This window comes from Mycteria americana, chromosome 7, assembly GCF_035582795.1.
Source record: "Mycteria americana isolate JAX WOST 10 ecotype Jacksonville Zoo and Gardens chromosome 7, USCA_MyAme_1.0, whole genome shotgun sequence".
NCBI lineage: Eukaryota > Metazoa > Chordata > Aves > Ciconiiformes > Ciconiidae > Mycteria > Mycteria americana.
The window spans coordinates 61,142,676-61,166,333 of record NC_134371.1 but is presented as its reverse complement, the minus strand read 5'-3'; the positions used below and the strand labels follow the sequence as shown (position 1 = coordinate 61,166,333).

The following is a 23,658-nucleotide window of genomic DNA, read 5'->3' as shown; positions in this document are numbered from 1 at the left end:
TGCATGAAAACACTGCAGTTCAGATCATAGAAATACAGAGAAAATCAGCACTACTGAAAGTATACCAGTGTTAGTGTATTTGCAAGAATACAGTCTTATCTCACAGTATTTGGTGTTTATTTCCTCAATTTTATTTTGAATTACAAAGACAAAGAGCTTAGCATACCCAGGCTATTTTTTTAATGCTAGTCAACTCGCAGTCAGTATGAAACTTGACTCCTACCTCGAACTTATGTTCCCTTTTCCCCATTTTTTTTTAAAAGTAGTGTGAAGTGAATGTCTCCCTTCTTGGGAGTACTTCCCAGAGCACTGCTGAATAGTTGTTAAGCCACTGCAATACTTTCCAGGGATACAGAAAGTGGGATCTTGCAGAAGGTCCTCTGAGCCCTTTTTCTAGCAGTTTCCAGTCCCTTTCTGTGAGCCTGCTAGAGAGACCACAAATCAATCCTCTCCCCTTTTTCACTGGGTTTGAGCTAGAAGCAGAATTATAAATAGATTTACTGCTGAACAAATCAGCAAAGTTTTGAATATTTATTTTTCATACTTTATTTTTACATTTTTCATTATTTAGGTCACCTAAGGAAAGCATTTGCTAGTGTTGCAAACTGACACTAAGCAGAGCGATGTGGCTGTACAACTCTACTTCTCATTTTGATTCTAGCTCTTGTGCAGAGCAATGCTACATGCACACTCCTCAGTTCCTGCCCATGATGTGTGGCCAGCTTCAGTCAATGCAGTTGACTTGTGCCCACAGACTGGTTGGTTGTGCATAGATAAGTGTCCTTTTCTGCGTAGTTAAGTATCCTGTATACTTTGTGAAAGAGCATTAGCGCTACATTCTCTCGATGCTGCTGCAGGAAAGCAAAATTCAAGTCCAGTCCTTGCTTTCATAGTGCATGTACATCTTCATGCACTCCTAGAAGACAGTATTTTTCTTGGGACTTACAAGGTAAGCCTTCCTTGCAGCATTGAAACCTGCAGCAAAGTACCTTTCGCAAAGAAAAGGAGAAACAGTGAGGTGGATTCTGTAAGGTAATGACAGAAGTCCTCTGAATGGAGCTATCTGCTGGCACAAGAGAAATTCTTTTTGCAAGAGACCTCAACAGTCATAGGAGTATTTGACCATTTCTGTTATGTTGAGAGGCAAAGCTACTTCTCATGCATTTCAGATCAAAGGGTTCTTTTTCCTACTCTGGACATGGCAGGCTTTTGCTTTTGTTTTTTATCATTGATCTGAAGAATAATCACTTCCAGAATGAAGTCCGGCTCGATGTCTCTTTTAAGTTCTCCTGGTTATACTGCTAATATGATCTTACTACCATAAAATTTAACAACAATCTAAGTTCTGTTTGAAGTAAGACAGAGGTTAACTGTATGGATCAGATGTAACATTCCTCTATTGTTTTACTACCATCTTTTTTGTTATCTTTTGTCAAGTACTAGGGAAATACCAGCATGAAGTTAGCTATTACTAATGATATATATAATGATAGATACTAATGACAGACTAAATCCTATGTGAAGTCCTTCAAAATTCCAGTTATCAGAAGCTTTGGCTTCCGTGATCTTGAAAAGTCACCCCAGGATCTTGGGTACTAGTTTTGTTGCATAGCAAAATCCAGACCACAGGTAGTTCACCTAATATTTTAGAGACTGGCATGCATCCTGAGACAGGGTTTACTTCTGCGAGAGTGTGTTTAAATTCTGAGAATTTTGTAGTAGAAAGTGGAACACTGAAAAATTTAGCAGACTTTTTAGAAAAAAAGCTTGCTCCAGGGAGAGCCTACAGCTAGGTTTCCTGTCTATTTCTAGCTATTTAAAAGTCATTATTTCTGATTTTTTGGAACTTAGTTTGGTAGCAAGGTTGTTCTTGAATCTTTTGGGTTTATCAGTCTCGCCTCTTGGGGAAGTTTCCTTATTTTGCATTCTTTAAGTTAACCTCTGGAAATAAGCACTTGAAGATCAGTCATTTCATACTATATTCTGCAAAACTGAGCAGTACCTAAGCCTTGTTTCATATTTTTGACCAACATCTGTACTATTTGTCATCTTCATTGGTTGATTTTGCTGCAGTGGTAGGTAAATTTGAAATTGATTGCTGCCAAATTTCTTTTGTGTATAAATGAATAAATTCAGACATAATAGAAGGTAATGGAAAAGCTTCCAAAGAGCATAAGAAGGTGCAGCCCATTTATGACATACTAATGATTTAGTACCAGAATGACTTGAACCTTTTTGGGGCAACTGCTCAGCTAGAGTATTAGACCTTCCTTGAGATCTCAGAAGCTGTCTGTCACTTGGGATTCACTTTTTACATGAGGATGATGTATCTTGCCCCTGTTTTAAGGGCTAGATATTAAGCTTAGGAGGGGAAAGAAAGCATTTACTAATTTAAAAACTCAGCACTGAATGTATCTCTAGTGCTTCAAGGCGTAACTGTAAACAGGGCTTTTGAAAGTAAGAGAAGCTATTTAGAAAGGATGAGAAATTTTTACTTTTTAAAAATTTCTTACTGAAGAGGGAGAGCAAATGGGTACACAGCTAAGCTGTCAGCTTCTGCTTCCAAATAGATAGGCTGCTGTGCTTTGATTTAAGGCCTTGTCTGTGTGTAATTGTTTCTGCTTTATAGTAGTATCCTGGTATTGTGAAAGCAGCATACTTCCTCCACTTAAAATCCTTGCATTCTTACAGTATTTGTATTTCGATATGTTTTCATTACAATTCAGGAACTGGTATGTACCAATACAGTCTCTAAAACACTTTTGCACTGGTATAGCTGTATCTATACTAAGGTTCATAGCCATCAGTCATTTTAAGAAGAAGCAAAAGAAAATTGCGTCCTTTACTAAGTAGACCAGTAAAACTCTTAAGTGTAGCCCAGCCTTTCTATTGTGCCTCCATACAGACCAGTATACAATGAGAACCAAGTTCATCGTACTGAATTGCACTTCATGTCCTCTTAAATGAGAATAAAGCAACTTCTCCACTTACTGTGAATGCTGCATAAATGCCTACTTGGATATAAAATCTGTGAGGTTTATTTCTATTTCAGAATTAAATATATTTGGTTTTCTTGAGAATCTCTCTTGTTCCATGTATAAGTTCTTGCAGATTGTGGTTTTTCAGGCTACACTTAGCTTTAAGAGTTCTTTCTCCCTCTTCTCCCCAATTACAGTAGCGTTCTCTCCAATTGTGAATCTGGTACTACAGTACTTCATTGATTTCTGTCCTCTGATAGTTTGTCCTTGTATGTGGTTTTGCTCAGCATGAAGTCTGTGTCTTTGAAGCTGATGAATTCTTCATGGAGGCCACATGCACCGAGTTGTTCACAAGGCTAGGAGGTGTGATGGTGGGGGAAGGGGTCATGACAGGCATTGCAAATATTCTGCAGTAGGCTTTTGCATTAATTCTACTTATATGAAATGTATTAGTATCTCCTGCTGAAATGTGATATTAACATTTTTGCTATGTGCAAGTGGATGATTGGATTGTCTGACATTTGAAAATTCCTATTTATTACAGCTCTCAAGTTCACAAGCTGCTGTTTGACTAGAGTACATGAGTGGAAGTATCCTGTTTGTATTTCTAATGGAGTATTTCATCCTAATGGACAAAATTACACATGAAAATAACTTTAATCTTTAGCACAATCTTTAGGCTTTTTTTTTTTTATCAAGGTAGATGTTGTCTGTATGACCTTAAAAAAATCCTTATCTCGTAAAAGAAAATAAATGCCTTTAGTCACATTACGAGGGAAAATGGTTCTGTTTCCTTCATCGTACTCGACACAACATCTTTGAAATTAATCTTGAGAAGTTCTCTGATTGATCTGGCTTTTTCTAGGTCACTGAGCTATATTTCCAAAGTGTTTATACAATCTATTGGAATCAATAAACAATTTAAACTGATGTAACTGCAGAATGTTTGCAAGTCCCAGGGAAAATTGAAAGTATGACAAAGAATACAGCTGTAGAAGTTTATTCCGTTTATCAGGACAAACAGTCATTGAAATGAAATGACTTTCCTTTCAACATTGCAATATGATAGTGACACCTTAATCACATAAGTAAGTAGCTAGTCATTTTAAAAACTCATTATTGGTGATTTGGGGCAAATGGAATCCCTTTATTTATACTTTAGGAAGCTGTGCTCTAAAGCCTGTTTTATAAAATATTTCCAATAGGAGAGTTAGAGTATCATAAAACGGTTTCAGTTCAGATTATGGTTGTTACATCTCAGGCATGATTTTATATTAGTTTGAGTTTTGGCTGGTATAAATATTAACATTATTTCTCTAAATGTGGATTAGACTCTATAGTTATTACTACAATTAGACAATAACAATACTAGAAAAATTAATTAAAAAGAAGCTGATACTGTTTTCAATCACAGTTAAGTGGTTTTTTTCCTTTTTTTCCTTTTTTTTTCCTTTTTTTTTCCTTTTTTTTTCCTTTTTTTTTCCTTTTTTTTTTGTTGTTGTACATTAAGTTTGGGGAGGAGGGGGTGTGAGTGGGTAATATTTCTTATACCACAGCGCACACTAGTGGATTGATCAATAAAATCACCTGAAGAAAGAAATCTAATAGTTCTTGAATTAAGTACTTAAATCTTCTTCTTCTTGCAGACATAGCCACGTATTTTCTAAATGAATACAATAGCAAGCTGGGTTTTCTTTTTTCTAAAAGTAGAGACATTTATCTCCAAGGATATTTGTAAATTTAAGATTAATAACAATGATCTGAAATCTTACATACGAATTTCATAAAATTTATTTCCCAAAGGCAATCTATTCTAACTTCTCTTCTCAGTGCCAGCAACCTGGATGTTGGAAGAACAGCAGCTGCTGTATAAATAAGAGAAAATGCCATGACTTCACGAGTCTATCTTTTATTTGTCAAATGGGAAATGACTCACTCTTACTGCATCTAGGATGCAGATTTTTAAACATGCATTTTGGACGTTCTTTAATATTAGTAAATATTTGTAAATGCTAATGGGAAGTCAGAAGATGATAGTACCACTCCAGCCCCTTTCCTTTACCTCCCTTCTTTTTAGAAAAAAGAGTTTTTTCAAAACGCCACTAGTGGTAGAGCGCATGCATTGTAATGCAGTGCATCAAACTGGGTTTGACTGTGTTAGGGAAATTAATGTTCCTGCCTGCTTAAGGGACTTAGACTTCTATTTCTTTAAAGACAATGATTTCCTTCCCTAACAAAATTCACTAACCATTTTGCATTCTTTTAGGAAAAGTTGTGTGAGATCTTTTAGTGCAACAGATCGTTAGATTCTAGTATGCAAAAGAATTGAACAGTATGGATTTACCATACATGCTGTTTGGTTTGAAATTAATTGTAAATGTTCGGGATGCTAATACGAATGTTATAGCCAGCTTTGTGAAAATTCTTGCCTGTAACAATCCAAAGGTAAACAATGTTAAATGTCATTAGAAATTTGGAACATACACCCCTATAGATTATATGATTCATTCTTCCAATAATGTGTCATTTCTTGGCACCCTTTCTTGAAGAAAAATAGAAGCATTCAGAAATAGATGCTTTGATTTAAGGAAACTCATAAACAGGCTGAAAATATTGGGGCTCTTTAGAACAGAGAGAGATATTTTGGAAAGGTAAGCAGTAATAAGTGAGTCCAAATAAGTTGATTAGATACAAGAAAATAGAAGAAAGTTATTCCAAAGCAGAGAACTGGTCACTTTCTACTTATATTTCTCTCTCTCTCTGGTAATAGAAGGAATGATCCAAAAGATTGCAAAGTGCTCCCAGCCCTGCCTGTAACCTTCAAGGCAGCCTGGCACTTCCCATTTTCAGGATCCTGCTTCCATTATTTTTAACGTTGCCAAGTTACTTGTTTTGGACTGAAGCTTTCTATGTGTACTTGGTTTGTTCTTTTTGGAAGGAGCTGTACAGTTCTTTAGCTGTATTGAAATTTCTGGAAGTTTGATGAAGGTGAACTAAGCCAGGCACGATCAGATTGGGGATTTCAGGGACTGGATAATGCAGGGAATGTGATAAATCGGAGAGAAGAATGCAGAAGGGCTTGCAGTCTCAGTCCCACAAACCCATCCAGAGCCCAGCGTAGAATCTCATGGTTCAGAGTCATGATGTTTCTCTACTGCATCAAATTTGTGAAGCCAACTATCAAAGCATGTTGCTGTTTCTTGTGCTCCTAATCCACCCAGAGTATGGCAGCCCAGTATTGTTGTTGGCTGTTGTTCCATTAGCTCAAATTGCAGCGGTATGGCTTGCCAGCTTGCAGGTTGCCTGGTGACCCGTATTTGTATTAGCATGATACCACATCATGAGTTTTTATTTTCTTGGTGCAAAGTCAGATTCTCAGAGCAGAGGTTAGGAAACATTGAAATGAAGATGCACAGTCTTGATTTGGTGTCCTGTTTCTATCCACTGTGATGAGGTTGTGTAAGTAAACATTTCATAACTTCTCCCCAATAATTTCCTCCTTATGGTGATTTCTGCCAGCTTCTGAACTTGCTGAGGATGAGGGGTTTTTTTTAGTAAAGTGGAAAAAAAGTGCTGCAAAACATAAAAGGGTAAAATCCAAAAGTAGCTGTTGGTTTTAAGTCACTCATATCAGGCAAACTACCTGTTTTTTAATGCAAAAAAGCAACTTAAAATGCAGTTCCATCTTGTGAAATAAAGATTGTGAATTTGCATTTTTTTAACTCCATGGACTTTCCAATTTGCACGCATTGGGGTTATCTTCCTGTTGATTTATTCCAGTGAAAAGAATTTCATGTGTGTAATACTTCCTTTAAAAAGAGGAAAATGAAACCTGATCACTGGGAATAGAATAACTGTATAGCTTTTCTATTCTGTAGTGACAATACAAACGGAACATCACGGAAATATTACTCAAGTTACAAAATCATCATCATCTCTATGTTTCGCATCTTCTGTTGATATTGTGGATGCATACTGTTTATGCACTGCTTTGAAATGTTTCTTTACTTGTACCCCAGAGGAGAAAAAGAATTAGATCTAAACATTGTGTATGTTCCAAATAGAAGGAAGTAATGCATGCTTCTTAATTTAAAAAAAAAAAAAAATCTGAGTCAACAGCATGTTTGAGCCTTTCAACAAGAAAATATTTCTTCTGTTTGTTTTTCCTCTTCCTCTTGCAGATTTAGCTCTGGTTGGCCTTCACCAGCAAATGGAGATGAGATCCATAAAAGAGTGAAAAATATTTTAAGGACACACAGTGCTAGACAGCGCCTAATATTTGTAAGTTTGACTGCAAACTCAATCCTTTCTTTTCTCCAAGATGGCTGAGGAAGAGAACTGTGCCAACAGTCTTGGATTTATTATAATGTTGTCCTTTGAGGCAGCCTTGATTGCAGAAATATGGATTCAGTATATAAGCTGAACTCTTTCACACCGATTTCAGTAGCCTCCTTATGTGTAGCCTTTATGGACAGCTGGTATAGGTAACCCTCTCATGGGGTATTGAGGACAATTACCTTTTTTTTATATCTGGTTCTCCACTTCCAATTTAAGCACAAAATATGTTACAGATCTGTAGAACATCGAGGCTTAAAATGTTGTGCAGCTGCACATCAGCAGCTGCTTGTGTCCAGCTGTTTGTAGAGCCAATATTATTCTTCAGATGTGTGCTTTTTTCCCTTAATTACCTGGCTTTCAGTGAACAGAGCTCTTTATCTAATGAGATTATGCCCAGGACCAGAATATTTTGTCCTTGAGTCTGATGGAATTTTGAAGCGTGGTTTTAGACTGATAAAAATTTTTGCTATTGCGATTTTGAGAAACCCAGCTGTGGCACAGGATCTCCCTGGCCAAAGCATTGTACAAACTGAGTAACAAGGTGGTTCCTCTGCAAAGAACTTAGGGTCTTAAGTGTGAGGTGAGGTAAAAGAAAGATAAGGTAAAAGGATGTAAGGATGAGAGGTAGGTAAGGTTAAGATTAGGAGCTCTGATGAAATTATTATTTTTGTCTGACAGTCTTAACACGCAGATGTTATTGATCAGTTAGAAGACACATGAGTGTCTCAAAGTGGAGAAAGACATCTTTTTTGCTTCAGTTTCTCCTCTTAGGAAAAGGAGTGTTGACAGAAATCTGCTTTTGAATGTTGCTGCAATTTTAAGTTACTACTGTCCCCAACTGTCCACCTTTCCTCTCTGACGTGGTTTACTGTATCAGTGGGAAGCGTGATAAAGAGCGAGAGCCCTGGCCTCCTCACCTCACACTTCAGCACAGAAACGGCAGGCGTAACACTAGTGTGCTGGCATATGAGCTGTGCTGGTTGGGATGCGGTGACTCCACTGACTACAGTAAACCCATGGCAGAGGGCTGGGGCAGAAGTGAAGGTTGTTGTCTCAGTCCATTGCTGCAAGATGTACTGAAGAATATCTGTCTTAGCTCAGAAGGCTCGATTTATTTGTTTGTTTGTTTGTTTCCCCAGATTTAGCCATCCTGGGCAGCTCCCTGTGTTGCCTGCATGCTCTCTTAATCTGATTATTTTCTCATTTCTGTTCAATTTTCATTTTTAGCTTAGTCGTGCTTTTTGTTTTAAGCTCAGAAAAACCTTCTCTCATGCATGCTGAGACCGTTTGATCTAGTTCATGCTGTACCTTCCTGAGTTTGTATACAAATGTTATGATCTTGTGAGCTGCTGCCTCTCAAATAGAAGATGCCCATCACATTTTTCTGTGTTTCAGCCACTCCAAAATAGGTACAAATCATGTCAAATGCTTCTCTGATGTTTCAATGAACCTAAGATAACAAATTGGATTTCATGACGGTCCAGCACCTACATGTAATGAAAGTTTGTACAGCCTGAACTATCTCCAGTGGTCCTTGACTACTTTCCTTGAACAGTAGACCATGACTTTACGATAAAAGATTTACTAGTTTGTTAGGAGAGCGGGATGGCTGGTTATACAGCCTCTCCATATAGTCATAAAGACTATTAAATATAATAATAGATAAAGGAGAATTGGATCATTTTCTTCCTGTTTACTTATTTTACTTATATAATCGAAAACATTCTACTCTAGAATGACTTACACATATGCTGGTATTCACTTGCTACTGCAATATTGCACAAATGCACACAAATTTACAAGCATGGTGTTAGATTCTTGAAGCATGGTGCTTTCTGTTGGCTTTCTGTTAGCACACCTTGTCACTTCCAGTATCAAACGCTTGCTGAATACTCACAGGGATTAATAATCAGAGATGATGCTTTTCTATTTCCTCTCCTGCTGGAAAACCTCATGTTTCTGCCCTAAAAAAATCCAGATATCAGGGTATTGGATAAGATTTTTTTTTTTTTGAGTACTTAATTACCAACCTGGTCAGAACAATGCTGGAAAAGGACCATTTTTCTCACTCCATTTTCTTCCACTGAGCAAGAGATATGGGAGGATGTTACAGAGAAGTCTCACGGTGTTTGATAACCATGTACAGCTAACTTGTGAAAGCTGTGCTAACAGCAGCTGACCTGCTTAGGAAAAAAAAAAAATCAGGTCTACTTGCAGTGAGTACTGTAAAATACACCAGGATTGGTTGTGCTTCCCCAGATGGCCCAAAATCTAGGCTGCATTGTTTTGCAGTGGATGGATGAGGTAAACGGGTCATCTTGAATGTGAGGGAATAGTAAAGCAAGTGCACTGGCAATGGGGTGAGTAGATTTTGGCTCCAGTCTAGATCGCCTTCCAAACTTTGAAAGGTTAAAAAGTATCTCTTATTCTCTTTCATTCCAAGAGCCTAATGCTAAATAACCATTCCCAGAAGCATCCAGCTGTGTTTTCCAAAATTTCGTTTCCATAGTGCTCTGTAAAAATAATGTGACTGGAGCTCTGCTGCAGATTCCTTAGGGTGTCCACTGTAGCTTTCTGCTGTGACATTCTGACAGTATCGTAATGTTTCCATCTTTTTTTGCTTTCCAGAACAGAATTTGCCTCTGGCAAATGCTGCAGAGTTTTATTTACCACTGTACCCCATTTTCTCTTCAGTGCTTTGTAGTCTGAGACTGCTGAAGGAAGAGAGTTTTCCTGTTTACAAACACACTTATTACCTTGTATTTCACCACAATAAATTGTGTTAGGTTTTTCCTCATCCGTATGCCTGCCGTTCAGCTTGCTCTGCATATTATTGCCATCTACCACTATATTTACTGTCATTTCTCCCAGTTTTGTGTTACCAGCAAGTGTGATTATTTTTACTGCACAGTCTTTTTTTCCAATTATTTCCTCTATACCTTGAAAGATGATTTTGTTGACTAATCCTTAGAGCAATTGGCTTCTGCTAAAAGTGTCACTTAATATCACCTCTTAAGTAGTGTCTTTGCTCTTCAGAGTAGAGTGAACATGGTTGTATGTGGTGGAATTTCTACCATCCTGTCTCAGGTGAGCAACTGGCTCCCTTCACATGAGGTGTTTTGTTTCTTACTTACCTAAGAGGGCAAATATGGGTTAATTAATGTCTAGAATGCATTTGGAAGGTAAGACTGCTTTCTAGCGACTCCTAAGAATACCACTGAAGGGTCATTAAGTGTATCCTAGATATTTTTTAAAGTTGGGTAAGCATGTTCTCAGCCCTGTATATGGAATCAAAGTATTCAGATGTGTAGAACGCTTCTGTCTGGTAAAATGCATTAAATGGATAACGATAGCTCATTATAAAAGCTAATAAATAATAACTTTTAGGTTCTTTTTCCCCTCTTATGCAAGAAACAAAAGTAAGGCAGTGAGCAGTAGGTTTCATAGCATTTAACCAACGTGTTTGTTGGGGATTATTGAAGCTTGTGCTGTCTTCATAGTTCTCTAGATCTACACTGTCTAGAAATTCTTTCCAGTTTATTACCTGAAAATTATTAGCTGAGTTGTACTGAACTTAATTAAAAGTGTTCATAAATGGCATTTGGCTCATTACACTTTGTCCCTTTCTCCCCCAAGAAATGTAAGCACTTTAATAGTCTTCTACTAAATGGAAAGAAAGTATTTTTGAAATGAGATCATTGTAATCAGAAACCAATGTAATGAGAATTTGATTTCTGTTTTTTTAGGATGAGAGTAACACATTAAAAGGAGACTTGACTAAGACAAGAGAATCTTCGCAAAAAGCACCCTTATCCATGAGTGAACTGCAGAGCAGGTATGGAGTTTTTCTCTGACCAAGACAGAAGAGTCATACTCATGATATTGCCCTTTAAATTTAGCTAAAAATTTCTCTTCCTATTTTGAGCTGTGTCATATCTTGCACTGGGAAAAGGCTTCTGTAGGAGTTAGTCCTACGAAGCTTTTTTCACCTAAAAGCAAAATACAGTTAACTATCGTTATGCCTTTTATGCTGTTTGGCACTGTGTCAGTATAGTCTTCATAAAATGCTGATTTTGGAACTGGACTTGGTCATAAAAATGATCCTTGGGCAGTAGGTTTTGGATTTTCTCAACCAGAGAGTCCCTTTTAAAAATAACCAATTGGTTATTTTTTCTTAGAACTATGGGAGTGCAAAAATAAATTGAAGTTTCTTTAGTAATATGGTTTGGGGCTGTTTTGTTGTTTGGGTTTTTTTTTTTTTCCAAAACACATATTTGGAAAAGAGAAGCATCTTAAAAAACACAGCAAATATATATGCTATGGTTTAGTGATTCAGCATGCCGTATTTCAGAAGACATCTTGAAAACCTGAGATCTTGAAAACTTGGTTTATGTAGGTTAATTATTGTGTGTACTCCTCACATATATGACTAGTTCATTTGAATATTTTACTTAAAAGACACCAATTGTATTGATTTTGACAACTTCTGTAGTAGGAGTTACCAATACTGATGTTCTGTATGTATGCACACAGTATTTTGTAGAATGTTTTGGGTACTTGTTGGAGGAAAGATAGTAAGTAATGTAAAACATTTTGGGGGTTGTATGGCTTTTCTGTTTTTCTTTATATTAACAGAGAAGTCCTAGAACTATGGTGCTAAATTTGAGAGGTCTTGACATTAGGAAAAAAAAGGTTTTAGTTTGATAATTAAATGTGATGCAATATTTTTGTAACAAATGCTTTCCAAATCACCACTCTATACCACTGAAAGGAGGGTAGTTCAATACGGGTATCAGTGAATTTCTACTTGCAGTTAGTAAGCTCTAAAAAGTTCATTTATGATTATTTGTCTTTTTTGGAAATTCCTGTAATTTGTAGTCACTTCTGCGCAAGGGATCTAGTTAGTCTTAGATTTTCACATGTATGTGAAGTTGCTTCTGAAGTTGTTAGTATTTCTATACCTGTGCTCACTCCTGTATTCTGCGTGTAGCCTTTTTGCTCCTTTATCCTTTGTCCTGACAGTTGCTGCAATTAAATTGTGTAGGATGTGTTTGTGAGAGAGAAAGTGCAAGTTTTTGTTTTGAGGCAGCTTTGGGACTTTGAGATTGATGCTGAAACTGCAGACCATGAAAAAAGAAGAAACAAATCCTAATACTACAGAATCAAGAAGTGATGGGCTATGAAATGTGGCACTCAAGTTGGGAAAGGACTGCTCCTTTGGTTTAGAGGCCAGCAGCACTAGTCCTATTTGCTGAAGGGCGAGACATGAAAGGACTCGAGCGCAGTCTGATTGCTCAGTGTTTGCCACAGTTCTCATAAACAAGATACAAAGACAGAGACAGAGTTCATAGAAGGACGTGGTACTGTCGACCAAATGTTGGCAGTAAAGTAGATGATTGAAAACCACTGGGAGTAAGGAAAAGGTCCGTGTTTTGTGAAATATTTAGTATATGATTCACTCAGAAAAGAACTTCTGGGACTCCTAAAGGAGACATATGAGGGAACGAAAGCATATGACAGGTATTTCAGAGCAGGGAGTTGCGTGCAGAAATCCTGCTGTTAATATGATTTGTGAGTGTAATTCCCAGATTGCTTAGCTCAGGTTGTCAGCTGGTTTCCAGTTGAGACAGGAGAGGGACTCTTCCCTAGCTTGGCTGTATCTTTGTCCACACCAGTGCTGAGTATCTCATGTGCAAGGACTGGCTAATGGCAATACATACGCACACATCCCCCCAAAAAAAACCAGAAGAGAAAATGAAGCTTATGTGTTGGGGTTTTTTTAAGTCTTTGTCAGTACCAGAATAACTTGTAGTTACTTGTGAAAGTTACTATTGTTTTTTGAGTCTTTACTGCAGTTAAGGTCATTGGATTTTGAGTGTCTCTGTGTAGATTAAGCTTTTAGTAGAAGAAAAGGCAAGCACAAGGCTGACTGCAGGAAGTGGATTCCAAGGAAAAGAGTGTCAGAGCTATTTGTTGTAGAGTTACAAGTGCTGCTCCTAGTGCTGTGCTTATTCGTTGGCCTGAGAATTCTCCATCAGAAGTGAGGTAACACGAACTGCAGAAAGGAGGAGGTAAAACTTCAGTTGTTGGTGGGTCCCCAGGGTATTGACTTGTCTGTATTTAACACAGACGTGTATAACTTTTCTATTGATTTTGCTGTTTGGTAGGTTGGTTTCTTTGTGTCCAAACTGTAAAGCACAGTTCGCCCTCTCCAGGATGATAAAGAGGTTTAAATTTTCTTCATGCTGCTGACTGACTTTAAATGTTGGAGCTTTTTTGAAAAAGTATGAAGGTGGCCTTCCTTCCCTTTTAATATTGGAGCCACATAAAGATCTTGTTGTTGTTTTAGGTGGTGTAGATTGGCATCACCATAATATTTGAATATAAGAAGCCTAAAAGCAAAAGCTATTCCTTCTTTTGTTTCCCATGGGACAGTGGAAGCTTAGAAATGTGAATTTAGAAAACAAATCCTACATCTTCCTCTTCTTCCCTCACCATTTTCCTTTCCTAAAGTGAAAACCTTGTGTTTTGATGCAGCTAGCTAGAAGTATATTTGCGAGTTCTTTAACATAAGGTTTCTTTCAATTTTGTCAATTTTATCAGGTGTTTACTGATATGAACTTGAGGACAAAGTTTTAAGTACTGGTTTGACCGTACTAGAATAACAGATGATATGTATATAAGAAAATGTAAAGCTTTCCTGTGAAATGTAATCCATTTCCTAAGTGAAGATGGTCACTGTAAGCTTCACATTTCCAGTTTCATTTCCCAGACTGAGAACATTTACGAAAGGCTGAAGATAACTCAGTCCTAATTTTGAAGTGTCTTAAGTACCTCAATCTCTGAGCAGATGTCACCTCAGTAGTCATTTTTTGCTTATGATTTTTGAGCTACTCGTTTCATGCTTTATTACAGGAAAATGGCTCATTTCATTATATGACACAAGCTTTTGTTTTGAAAGTTTCAAGAGAAGGCAAGTAGTCATGAAGTTTAGATATACATAATTCAGATGTGTCAGCGTTTCATAATGATTTTCAGGGAATAAATTTCACTTCATAGATCTAGGAAATAATTTCTCAAAGCAACTGAAATATGAGACGGTATTTGTGTTTACTTTTAAAACAGTGACACAGAAGATGGGGTGGGGAGGGAACACTCGATTGTCACTATATCATAATGTATTTGGTAGAATACTTAATCCAAGATGCTTCCGATAGAGCACTTTACAGCTGCAACCACAGTAATTTAATATACCTCTGATAGATTGTCTTCATATTGAAATAGCTGCTTGTGGTTACATTTTGACCTTCAAAGGACACAAAAATCCTACTGTGCTGCTCTTGCATAGGCTTAGTGCCTAGTCACACTGCCTATCAAAACACAGCAAAATTACTGCGTGCTTTTTGAAAATTAATTCTCTATTTGGGAGGTATTAACAAGTGCAGTCAGATAAGTGGGGGAGAATTTGTGTGAATGAATAACATGGGGCTCCCATTTCTTAGAAGTAGCTGCAGTGCAGGTTTTTTTTATCAATTTGTGAAAGGTAATCCGTGATTAGCAAGTTCTACATTTGGATTTCTGCTGGTTTTGTGCTTCTGATTCCTCTTGCTTATCTTGATTTGATCATTATTTCTTTTCTTCTTTCTGTTGACAGTTCACCAGTGCAGCAGAACACTACTGTTCACTTGGATAATGGTGAATATTGGTCTACTCGTGCAGCTGTATACAAAGGGAAGCCTCATAGAGCGATCTTTGAACAGAGTCTCGAGAAAATATACAGAAACATGTACCGAAAAGCTTCTGGCACTGTTTCGGACCAAAAAACGCACTCTTAACAGCAATTCACCTGGAAATGCACAGTACACAGTGTTCATATTTTTAATGGAACCTATTTTTATGTAACAAATATTTGTACTCTATTTTTAAGGTGTAATTACGGTTGGGCATGGTTTTGGGGAAATGGGGTTTTGCCCTGGGTTGCCAAAAGGAAACTATTAACATCCCCCTGCCCCACCCCACCTCCCCAACCGCAACTAAGTCCCTCCACAATTAATCAAGGTGGTTGTCATGGTTGCTCCTTTGAGACTATGAAAAGATAGTCATGTGAAGACTAATAGTTCTGCTGGACGTTCCTGTCTGACATCAACTCAGATTTCAGCTGCAGCCAATTCTTATTAAATAATTAAAGCTATTTAGTAACATAAACAGAATTGGTTGAAGAAGCAATAGGTCCTCGTGTTCAGAGAGGGGGTCTAAAGAGGAAAGTGAATGTGAGTGTTGATTTAAGTGTCCCATCTGGGACAAAGAGAATTGTTTTCTAGAAAATTGCCTTTGGATCATTTATTTTTGAGATGGGCAGAAACTCTGGTACTGACCTATAAACATGCTTTCAAAGTGGTTTCAAGCACCTTTAGTCACAAATTTTCTAATACTGTCAAATTTTAAAAGAAACCCACCCAGCCCAGCAGCCTTTTTATCAGCAGAAAGGTCGTCTTCACACACCCTATGTGTTTGGAAGATTCCAGGTTCTCTTGAATACAGCCATGACATTTGCCAATATATTTGTAATTTTAAAAAATATGAATAAGAAAAGAGTCTGGAGGGGGAAAGACTGGAGCTGGTCAGAAAGCTCCTCATATACCCTGTACAGGCCTTCTGAAGTTCCTGCATCACAATCCCACCTAATTTGGAGCCTGTCCTTCCCAGTCTGCTGGGATCCTGTTGGCAGAAATCACATCGTTTTTGCTAAAGGCCACCAAATGTTCATCAGCAGTTCGATGCTTTCCCCGGGGATAGAACCTTTTCAGCCTTGCATTGAACAGATCCCACATTAGCAGACCGGGGCAAATTGCCCATCTATTGAAAAGCGGAATGTTTTAAAAGGGCAAGAGTGTCCATCTCCTGCTTCCTTTCAGAATGGGGGAAAAAACAAATGCCTGTTATGGCTCCTTCCCTGACTGAGCGAACAGATTCAGTTACACCAATGCCATTTTACCTGTTATGATTGGATAAAGGATAAAGCTAGGAGTACAGATGGCAGAACATATGACTGTAACCTGCCAGCATGCCTAGATAAACAAAAAGTTGGTCTACTCTGCTTTCCATCCTTTAATGCTGAGACAACATAATTGATTTGAGAAAGCAGTTGGTGAGCAATTATGCTGGTGGGAAAGCATGTTGAAAGGCTGTGTGCTTCTGTTTCAGGAAAGGGGACTCTCAGAGGAAGTGTCTTGCATATAGACATTTCTATTCCTTGTAACTGTTGAACCAGTTGACGTGGATTAACACTGATAACTTCCTGTCCCTGATGCCATTTAGCACATTAGTGCTTTCAAAGGGCATTAGTTGCACAGTCTTATGCTATGGGTAAGTGTTGAGTCACTCTATGAAGTAGTAGAAGTGAAGAAGTAAAACTTACCCAAGCTGTGCCGCTGAAGGCATGGTGGCCATAGAGTATTGTGCTAACAGTACCTTGTATTCATTCATTAGCCTATTCCTGTGACCCCGTGTTAGTCCATAAAGGCATAGTTTCTTTATCCTTGCTGCTCAGGAAAGTAGGTATATTCAAATGGGTCCTAAATAGGCAGGGCACATTCTGAGAGACACTTTCCAAGCTTTTGGTTTAAAATGAAGCTACCGAAACCTGAAGGTTGCTGCGGTTTCCTGTATGTGTTTGAGCCATAAGATTTACTGTTCTTCTCACGGTATCCCACAGTTTTCATTCAATATTCTCTGTGTTTTCCCTCCCCAGTGTCATAGCTTAGTAAAAGTTACAGTCTGCTAAAGATTGGCTGGCTCCCCTTTGGCCTAATCTGGTTCTGTGACATAGAAGTACTGTTCAATTTTTCCCTCCCCAGCGATCCAGCAGATTTTAGTTCTTGTTTGTTCAATGGGTAGAAGGCCTGAATGCTGGGGCTTTGGGTTTTTTGTATGGATGAGTAAGGACACAAGTTGCCATGAATTCAAGACTCAAGGAGGGGATGAGGGAAGGTTGGAGGCCACTCTGAAAAAACAGGGTAATGTTTTCGAGGGATCCAGAGGAATGGCTGGGGTATACCTGTTTTATTCCCCTAGCTAAAGAAAGGAAGCATATGGAATATGGCAACCTTCAGTTTTTCATCAAAGATGAAAAATTTTTCATCAAAGGTGAAAACTGGATGGGAGGGAAAAAAAAAAAAGTGTCATATACTGAATTTTGACCAGTATGAATATTCTCACTGTAGCCTTTGTATGCAGCATAACAACAAATGAAGCAGATAGACTATGAGTGTCTTTGGCCCTGCTCCAGCTGTGAGGGGAGATGGTGTGTATAATGTCTTTCTGAATCAGCTGCTGCAGGATATGTGTTTCTCTCTTGGGTCAGAGTCATTCTACAGCTTACATGCTGTGATACAGCAAAGAGTGTTGTCTTCCAAGCACTGTGCTGGAAATCCAGTTTGGTTAATGGAAACTTTTCTATGAAATGTGACTTAAGACCCAAATTACTCCTATCTGTCCATAAAATCTGCAAGCCACTTCGTTTTCAGAAGCTTTTGGCCCCTTCCCTGTTTGCTCAGCTAACCCTCCTATTAATATGCATACAGCTCAAGTGTACTGAGTACTGCTGCTCCTTTGCTACTGCAGTATGTGATAAGTATAGGTTCAGGCAGGGAACCAACATAGTAATAAACTGTAATTGTTTAGTGCACCTTGCTTTCTAATACAATTTAAATCCCTTCTATCAAATGCAAATTTCTAGGGTCCTGAGTGAGGCTTTAAATAGAATTTTCGATGCTCATTCCTTATCTTTTGCCATCCACAAAGTGGTCTGTTAGTGACAGTGGGATGGCATAATTCCACCCCCGTCATTTTACCTCCTAAAGGAAAGCTGCCTACTCAAATCTAGAAATAATGGGCTAGATTAGGAGCAAATTAGTGCTTTTCTGTAGAGTCTGTCTCTTTCTCTTGCCCTCCCCAAGTTGTTATAACCCATGAGTATTCTCACCAAACGCTATTCAGCATCCAGCGTAGCTTGCAGTATGTAATCAGTGCAGTATTTTAATCACTTTCATTTTAATAAGTCAGAGTCTGCTTCCTACTTGCTCCCTTCCCTCTTTCCTACAAATAACTTTGTATAGTTTAGGATCGTGGGGTGGATTTAGACAAACTACCTGCCTGTGTTCAGTAGAAATGCAAATCCTTTGCTGAGTAGTAGTTGCTTTGGAAATCACTCAGTCATTGACCCGTTGTGGATTAAAGGCAAAAATGTCAAACTCTTTAATGATTTGCCTTATCTATGTTTTCAACTAAAAGAAGGGAAACTTAAATTGGTCCACTGGGGACAAGAGGCATAGGGATGGCTAGTGTAATGGGAACAGGTAGGAGCAGCTTTGTGAGATAGATGAGCAGCCGTGTTTATACCCCAAATCTGAGCAGCTTGGAAGATGATGAGGGCTGTTCTTTAGATTGTGCATCACGTGTTTGAATTTTACTATTACTTAGGAGGCTGCCAAAACGGTGAAGGGAGAAAGAAATCTATCTATAGGTGTTGGGAATCTATTTTTTGGGTAAAATTACAGAATATTTAGCTCTGCTCAGTATTAAATAGTCTGTTCCAAACTCCCTCTCATTGTTACCTCAGCTGAAAAATGGGGAGTTTGTGCTCTGTTGAACCTTAATTAAATGACTGTGAAGTGCTTTGGGATCCTGAGGTGAATGTTACAGAAATTATTTCGTGGAAGACTGGCTGAAAGTCCCATCTCATCTCCAGGTTACTAAAAAGGCTTTATTTTAATTTTCCTAGGTTTATTATGTTTTAATCAGACAATTATTAAGCAAGTCTTAATCTTATCAAGATAGAAACCTATTAAATCTAAGAGGCGGCTGAAAAAGATAATGAACTGCTTTACTACGTGTGCTTTTAGGAGCTAATCTTTACAGTGGGTATCCTACTCAGCTTCTGTCTCCTGAATGATCCAGGCTCATCGTACTTATACTGATTGATATCTTCTTTTTTTTTTTTAATACAAATTATTTTTTTGTCATCCTCATGTCTTAGTACTTTCTGCTATGTGTACTAATCAGCACTATTAACATCTATCACATCATTTGTTCTCATCCTCTCCCTAGGAGCAAGGGATGCAATGGTGTGTGCAACTTGACAGTGGAAAAGTTTGTGTGGTATGCCATAGGTTTGTCAGAGAAAGTAAGTTGGAAGGAATCTCTGCCTTTTCAGTCTGTGTGCAAGGAATAGCTTATTATATAGTTCTGCTCTTCCTAATTTTTAATCTTGAAAGTGTTTTCTAAAACGCTGAACTATGCAACAAAATTCTTAGCCTTTTGGCAGCGGTCACTTAACTGTATAAATCTTGTAACGTGGAATCTCTGGGTCATAGGAAAGCCTACCATGATGTTAATTACTTCAGTGGTTACGGAGTGATCATTATCAAGATGCTGAGAGTATCTCAGGAGATTTGTTTAGTAGTCGAGGAATTTGGGGAAACTTTCAAATCAATGCAACTTAGCTTCTTGGTTCCAGTGAAAACAATTGAAGCTAAGAGGGAACAGCTCTTCTGTGGGTGATCTTAATGAGCTACCTCGCTGACAGAAATGATGTCTGATTTAGGTGATGGTCTCTGGTAGCAGCAGAGAACTGGTCTTTGCCCAGTTCCTTACAGTTTCAACAAATAAACCAGTGTTGTGGGAAGTGATCAAGAACACCTCTTTCTGTTACACAGTGAACTATTAAGCACAAGCCCCATTGATTGCATTGGTTTCTGCTGCTTTCTCCATGGAATTCAAAACATCATCAACCAAAGCCCTTAAAAGATGAGGCTGTAGCTCCTTTTGTTAACAATGTTGGCTTGCCAAAGACGTGCAGTTTGTTCCCTGTTTGTCTTCAGTGTGAAATTCTCTGAAGTGCAGTGATAATTTGTCTGGATGGCAACATGAAGGAACTGCAATCTTTCTCTTTGCTTGATCAATGTGGAGATTGTGCGTTTTCTTCGTGTGTATTTCCATTCAATTCTGAGTGATTGCTTCTGACCTAGCAGAGAACTCTGCAGTCTAAGAAGTGGTGATCTGAGCTGCCTTCTCACCTCTTCAGGGAAAGGAGTTTGCTGTTGCAAAACAACATCCCTCTTGGTTCATAAGAATTTACTGATCCTGAGGATACAGCACAAAAATTTTGTTCTGTGGTGAGGCATTTGTTTAACCCTGTAGAGCTGATGCCACTGAATGAACAGAGCTTCACACAAAGCGGGGGTGGGCGGCTGAAAGCAGGCGTAGACTTTGAGAGTGGTTTGATGCGTGGCATGCCGTGAATTATGCATTTGTATACCATGCAATATCAGTGTATAAAATAACCTGTGAAACTTGTAAGTAACAAAAGCACCATTTACATCGCTGAATGGTGGCAAATTCTAATGCTTATATTTGTATTGCTACACTGACTTGAATTTTTGAATGTTTAGCTAATTGTGTTGTTACTGAGACTATAGTTGTATGAACTGTTCCATTCAGTACTCCAGTAGTAAACATTTGCTAAGAGGTTGCTTTCCCTGCCTGCCTTGTTTTCACCACAGTCATCTAGTGTTTACATACATTTTAGCCTCTGTGCCATTTTTGAAGGCTTTATTTGTCTCATTTATGTTTTTGGTTTGGATAATACTTAAATATGAAATCCATCTGGGAAACATATTGTATATTCACATTGAGGGGTAAAACCAGTTTTTAATTAAAATTTTATACAGCACTTGTATTTCACTTTGTCCTGTTTTATTATGAAACACTTCAATCTTCTTCCTAAAACACATATGTCTTGTGCGTTTCAAGATGTTCCTTGTTGCTCATGCAGAACCAGTTTCTGAGCTCTGTCAGCAGAGTGCCATATGTTCTGGGGTTCATTTAGCTTCTCTGGTGTTTGTGTAGGCAGCATATTGGATGTAATGCAGCTAAGCTCTGCTCCATTCTTTTCTTTGTAAACTTGTCAAAAGATGAAAAAAGCAGGGAGAAGAAAGCACTGAATAATGCTCGAGTGATTTGAATTATCAGTAAGTTATGGTAACTTGGCCAATCAAAATTGAGGTTTCTCGTGTACTTGAGGATTTTCCTTAATTGTGGCTTACGCATAGCCTATAAAGTGATGCATCCCTCCGTGCTAGCCGGTATTACACCCAAAATGAGTGCTGAAGATTGAGATATAACCCAAGCCATTCGGAAATGACAACCATTAAGTGCTCTTAATTTTGCATTGATCTGCTATTCTAATTTTTTTTTTAAAGTGTGTAATAGAAGATGGGCATGTGAAGGGATTGTCCTCTTCTTTGTTGTGTTCTGGCTTTGTGGAAAATAACTTTCCGCTGTTTAAATGCCTGGTACTGAACAGAGAATTCCCAAGACTGATGATGCTCTCCTGTTTAAAAAAAAAAAAAAAGTCATTTTTCTTACCAATCCATTCCTGTTTCTTCCCTGCCCCCCATAATCTTGACCATGAACCAGTAGGTACCATCAGTCTTTAATATATCACCGTTTATTGATAGTAGCCATAGATTGTCAGATACTGATCTTATCTGCCGAAAGCTTTTCAGAACTGTCTCGGTGACTGTGACAGAGGACCAAAGTATTTCTGTGATTCTGTAACTAGAGCTTAAAAAAAGGAAAAGAAGGAATAAGAAACTAGCAAAAAAGTAACACATATTAAACTGTTTCCCTTTGCTGAGGTATGAGGCTGGAGGGAAAGGGCTTGACTAGCTGCTTGATAGGAGCGCGTGGAGGAGTGGGGCGGCAGACTTGCAGTTCTGACCGAAGATCGGTCAGAAGTAACCAGCCGGAGCGACATGAGTGTAAACCTGGCTGAAGTGACAGGCAGCTCAGCTCCTGGGACTCTATTTACGTATGTTTAAAATAAACAAAAAAAGCTGCCTTTGTTCCCCAGGAAAATATATTTACTTGGTATTCAGCTCATGTATAAGCTGGAACTTCTTTCATGGAAAATGTAGAAACAAAGCAACTGACATTTCTGCTTTGATGTGAGGCTGAAGCTTTGATTTGATTTTGAAATATGAAAGTAAACTGAAACTACCTCCAATTTAAAGGTGGGTTTTTTTAATGACCTTAAAAAGTTTTGAGAAGTTTTTTTTTCCCTCCCCTTAGGGACTAGAAGAAATTATAACAGTAATCTTACTTATAGCTGTAAGTCTACAGAGACAGTGGCTGTAGGTTAATGAAAAATTGACACTGCTACTTGCCTGTGCTTCCAGCAGAATTTTTTTTCTTCAAACTGATGTGAACTATTGCACTGCGTGAGTTGGTTATGAGTCTCACATATTAAATTGAATGCTTCTTTTGTGGAAGCTACAGGAGCAAGTCGCAGCTTAATGTTTTGAGCAACATTCCTGTTTTGAACAAATGCAGCAAAAATTATGGATTTCTTAAATTGGCTACCCTGGTCCTTCCCCACACATACTCAGAACTAAAGCCTGCTTTGTTTGTCAGTCTAAACCAGAAAGCGGGCAGAGGAATTGTCTCCGATCATCTCCATCCCAGTACTGAATCTGGAGTGCTGCCAACCCAACCTCACAGCAGTGTAGTAAGAGACCACACCGTAGGGCAGTAACTGAGTGTTGCAAGTGCAGTTGCCCTTAGGTTTTGCACGCACGTGTGTGCTGTTACGCACTCGTGTGCACGCTCCCCTGTGCGTGGCACTGGGACCCCTCAGGGGACACCCTGTGCCTCACAGGGCCTTGTTCAAGTGCCCTCTCCAGGAGCGTTTCTGCAGTGTCTTTTGGGACAGCTTCTTTCTCGTTCCTGGGAATCGTGCACAGAAATGGCATGAACTCAGCAGCTCAGGCTGACTTTGGTTTGTACTCTGGCGACTTAATATCTCTGTCTGTTGTCCTTGGCATGGTGGTGCCATCTGGTCTTGCTTGGACAGCTTATCTATAATATTGCACTGCATGATATTTCAGTTTTTGCTTATGAAATCTTGGGCTGTGCTTGAATGGCACACTGATACCTTGATGCCAGCCTTTGACCAGATGGCGCATGCTTAAATAACATCCCCCCATGTACTGTGATGGAGATGGATACACAGAGATGTTGGAAATTGCATTTGAGACAAGGGGAGGGAAGGCATGAAGATGGCTTCAGGTATTATATGGGATCTCAGATCAGGAATTAAAGAACCATTGGAAGTCCACAGACTTCCCTGCTCCCCTTGAAGGACTTTAAACCTATAACAGACTGTGAAGAGTGCCCAGTTTTTGGGTTGGGGGGCTGCTCTGGGGCAGAAGCATTCTCCATCTCTCCTGTAGGAGCTTCAGGACTCACTGAGTCACAGAAAAGGGGAGAAAATGCATGACTG

The 23,658-nt window shown here is 38.6% G+C and overlaps 1 protein-coding gene across 2 annotated transcripts in view; it reads left to right on the top strand.

The window, feature by feature from the left end:
• SPATA6 (spermatogenesis associated 6) overlaps window positions 1-19,316 on the top strand; it is a 44,271-nt gene extending 24,955 nt beyond the window's left edge. For both annotated transcript variants that reach the window (XM_075508727.1, XM_075508726.1), the window contains exons 11-13: window positions 7,160-7,259; window positions 11,063-11,151; window positions 14,971-19,316. In XM_075508727.1, coding sequence (XP_075364842.1) covers window positions 7,160-7,259; window positions 11,063-11,151; window positions 14,971-15,151 — 370 coding nt within the window. In that variant the 3' untranslated portion in view covers window positions 15,152-19,316. The remainder of the gene's footprint in view (window positions 1-7,159; window positions 7,260-11,062; window positions 11,152-14,970) is intronic.
• The last annotated feature ends 4,342 nt before the right edge of the window (window positions 19,317-23,658 follow it).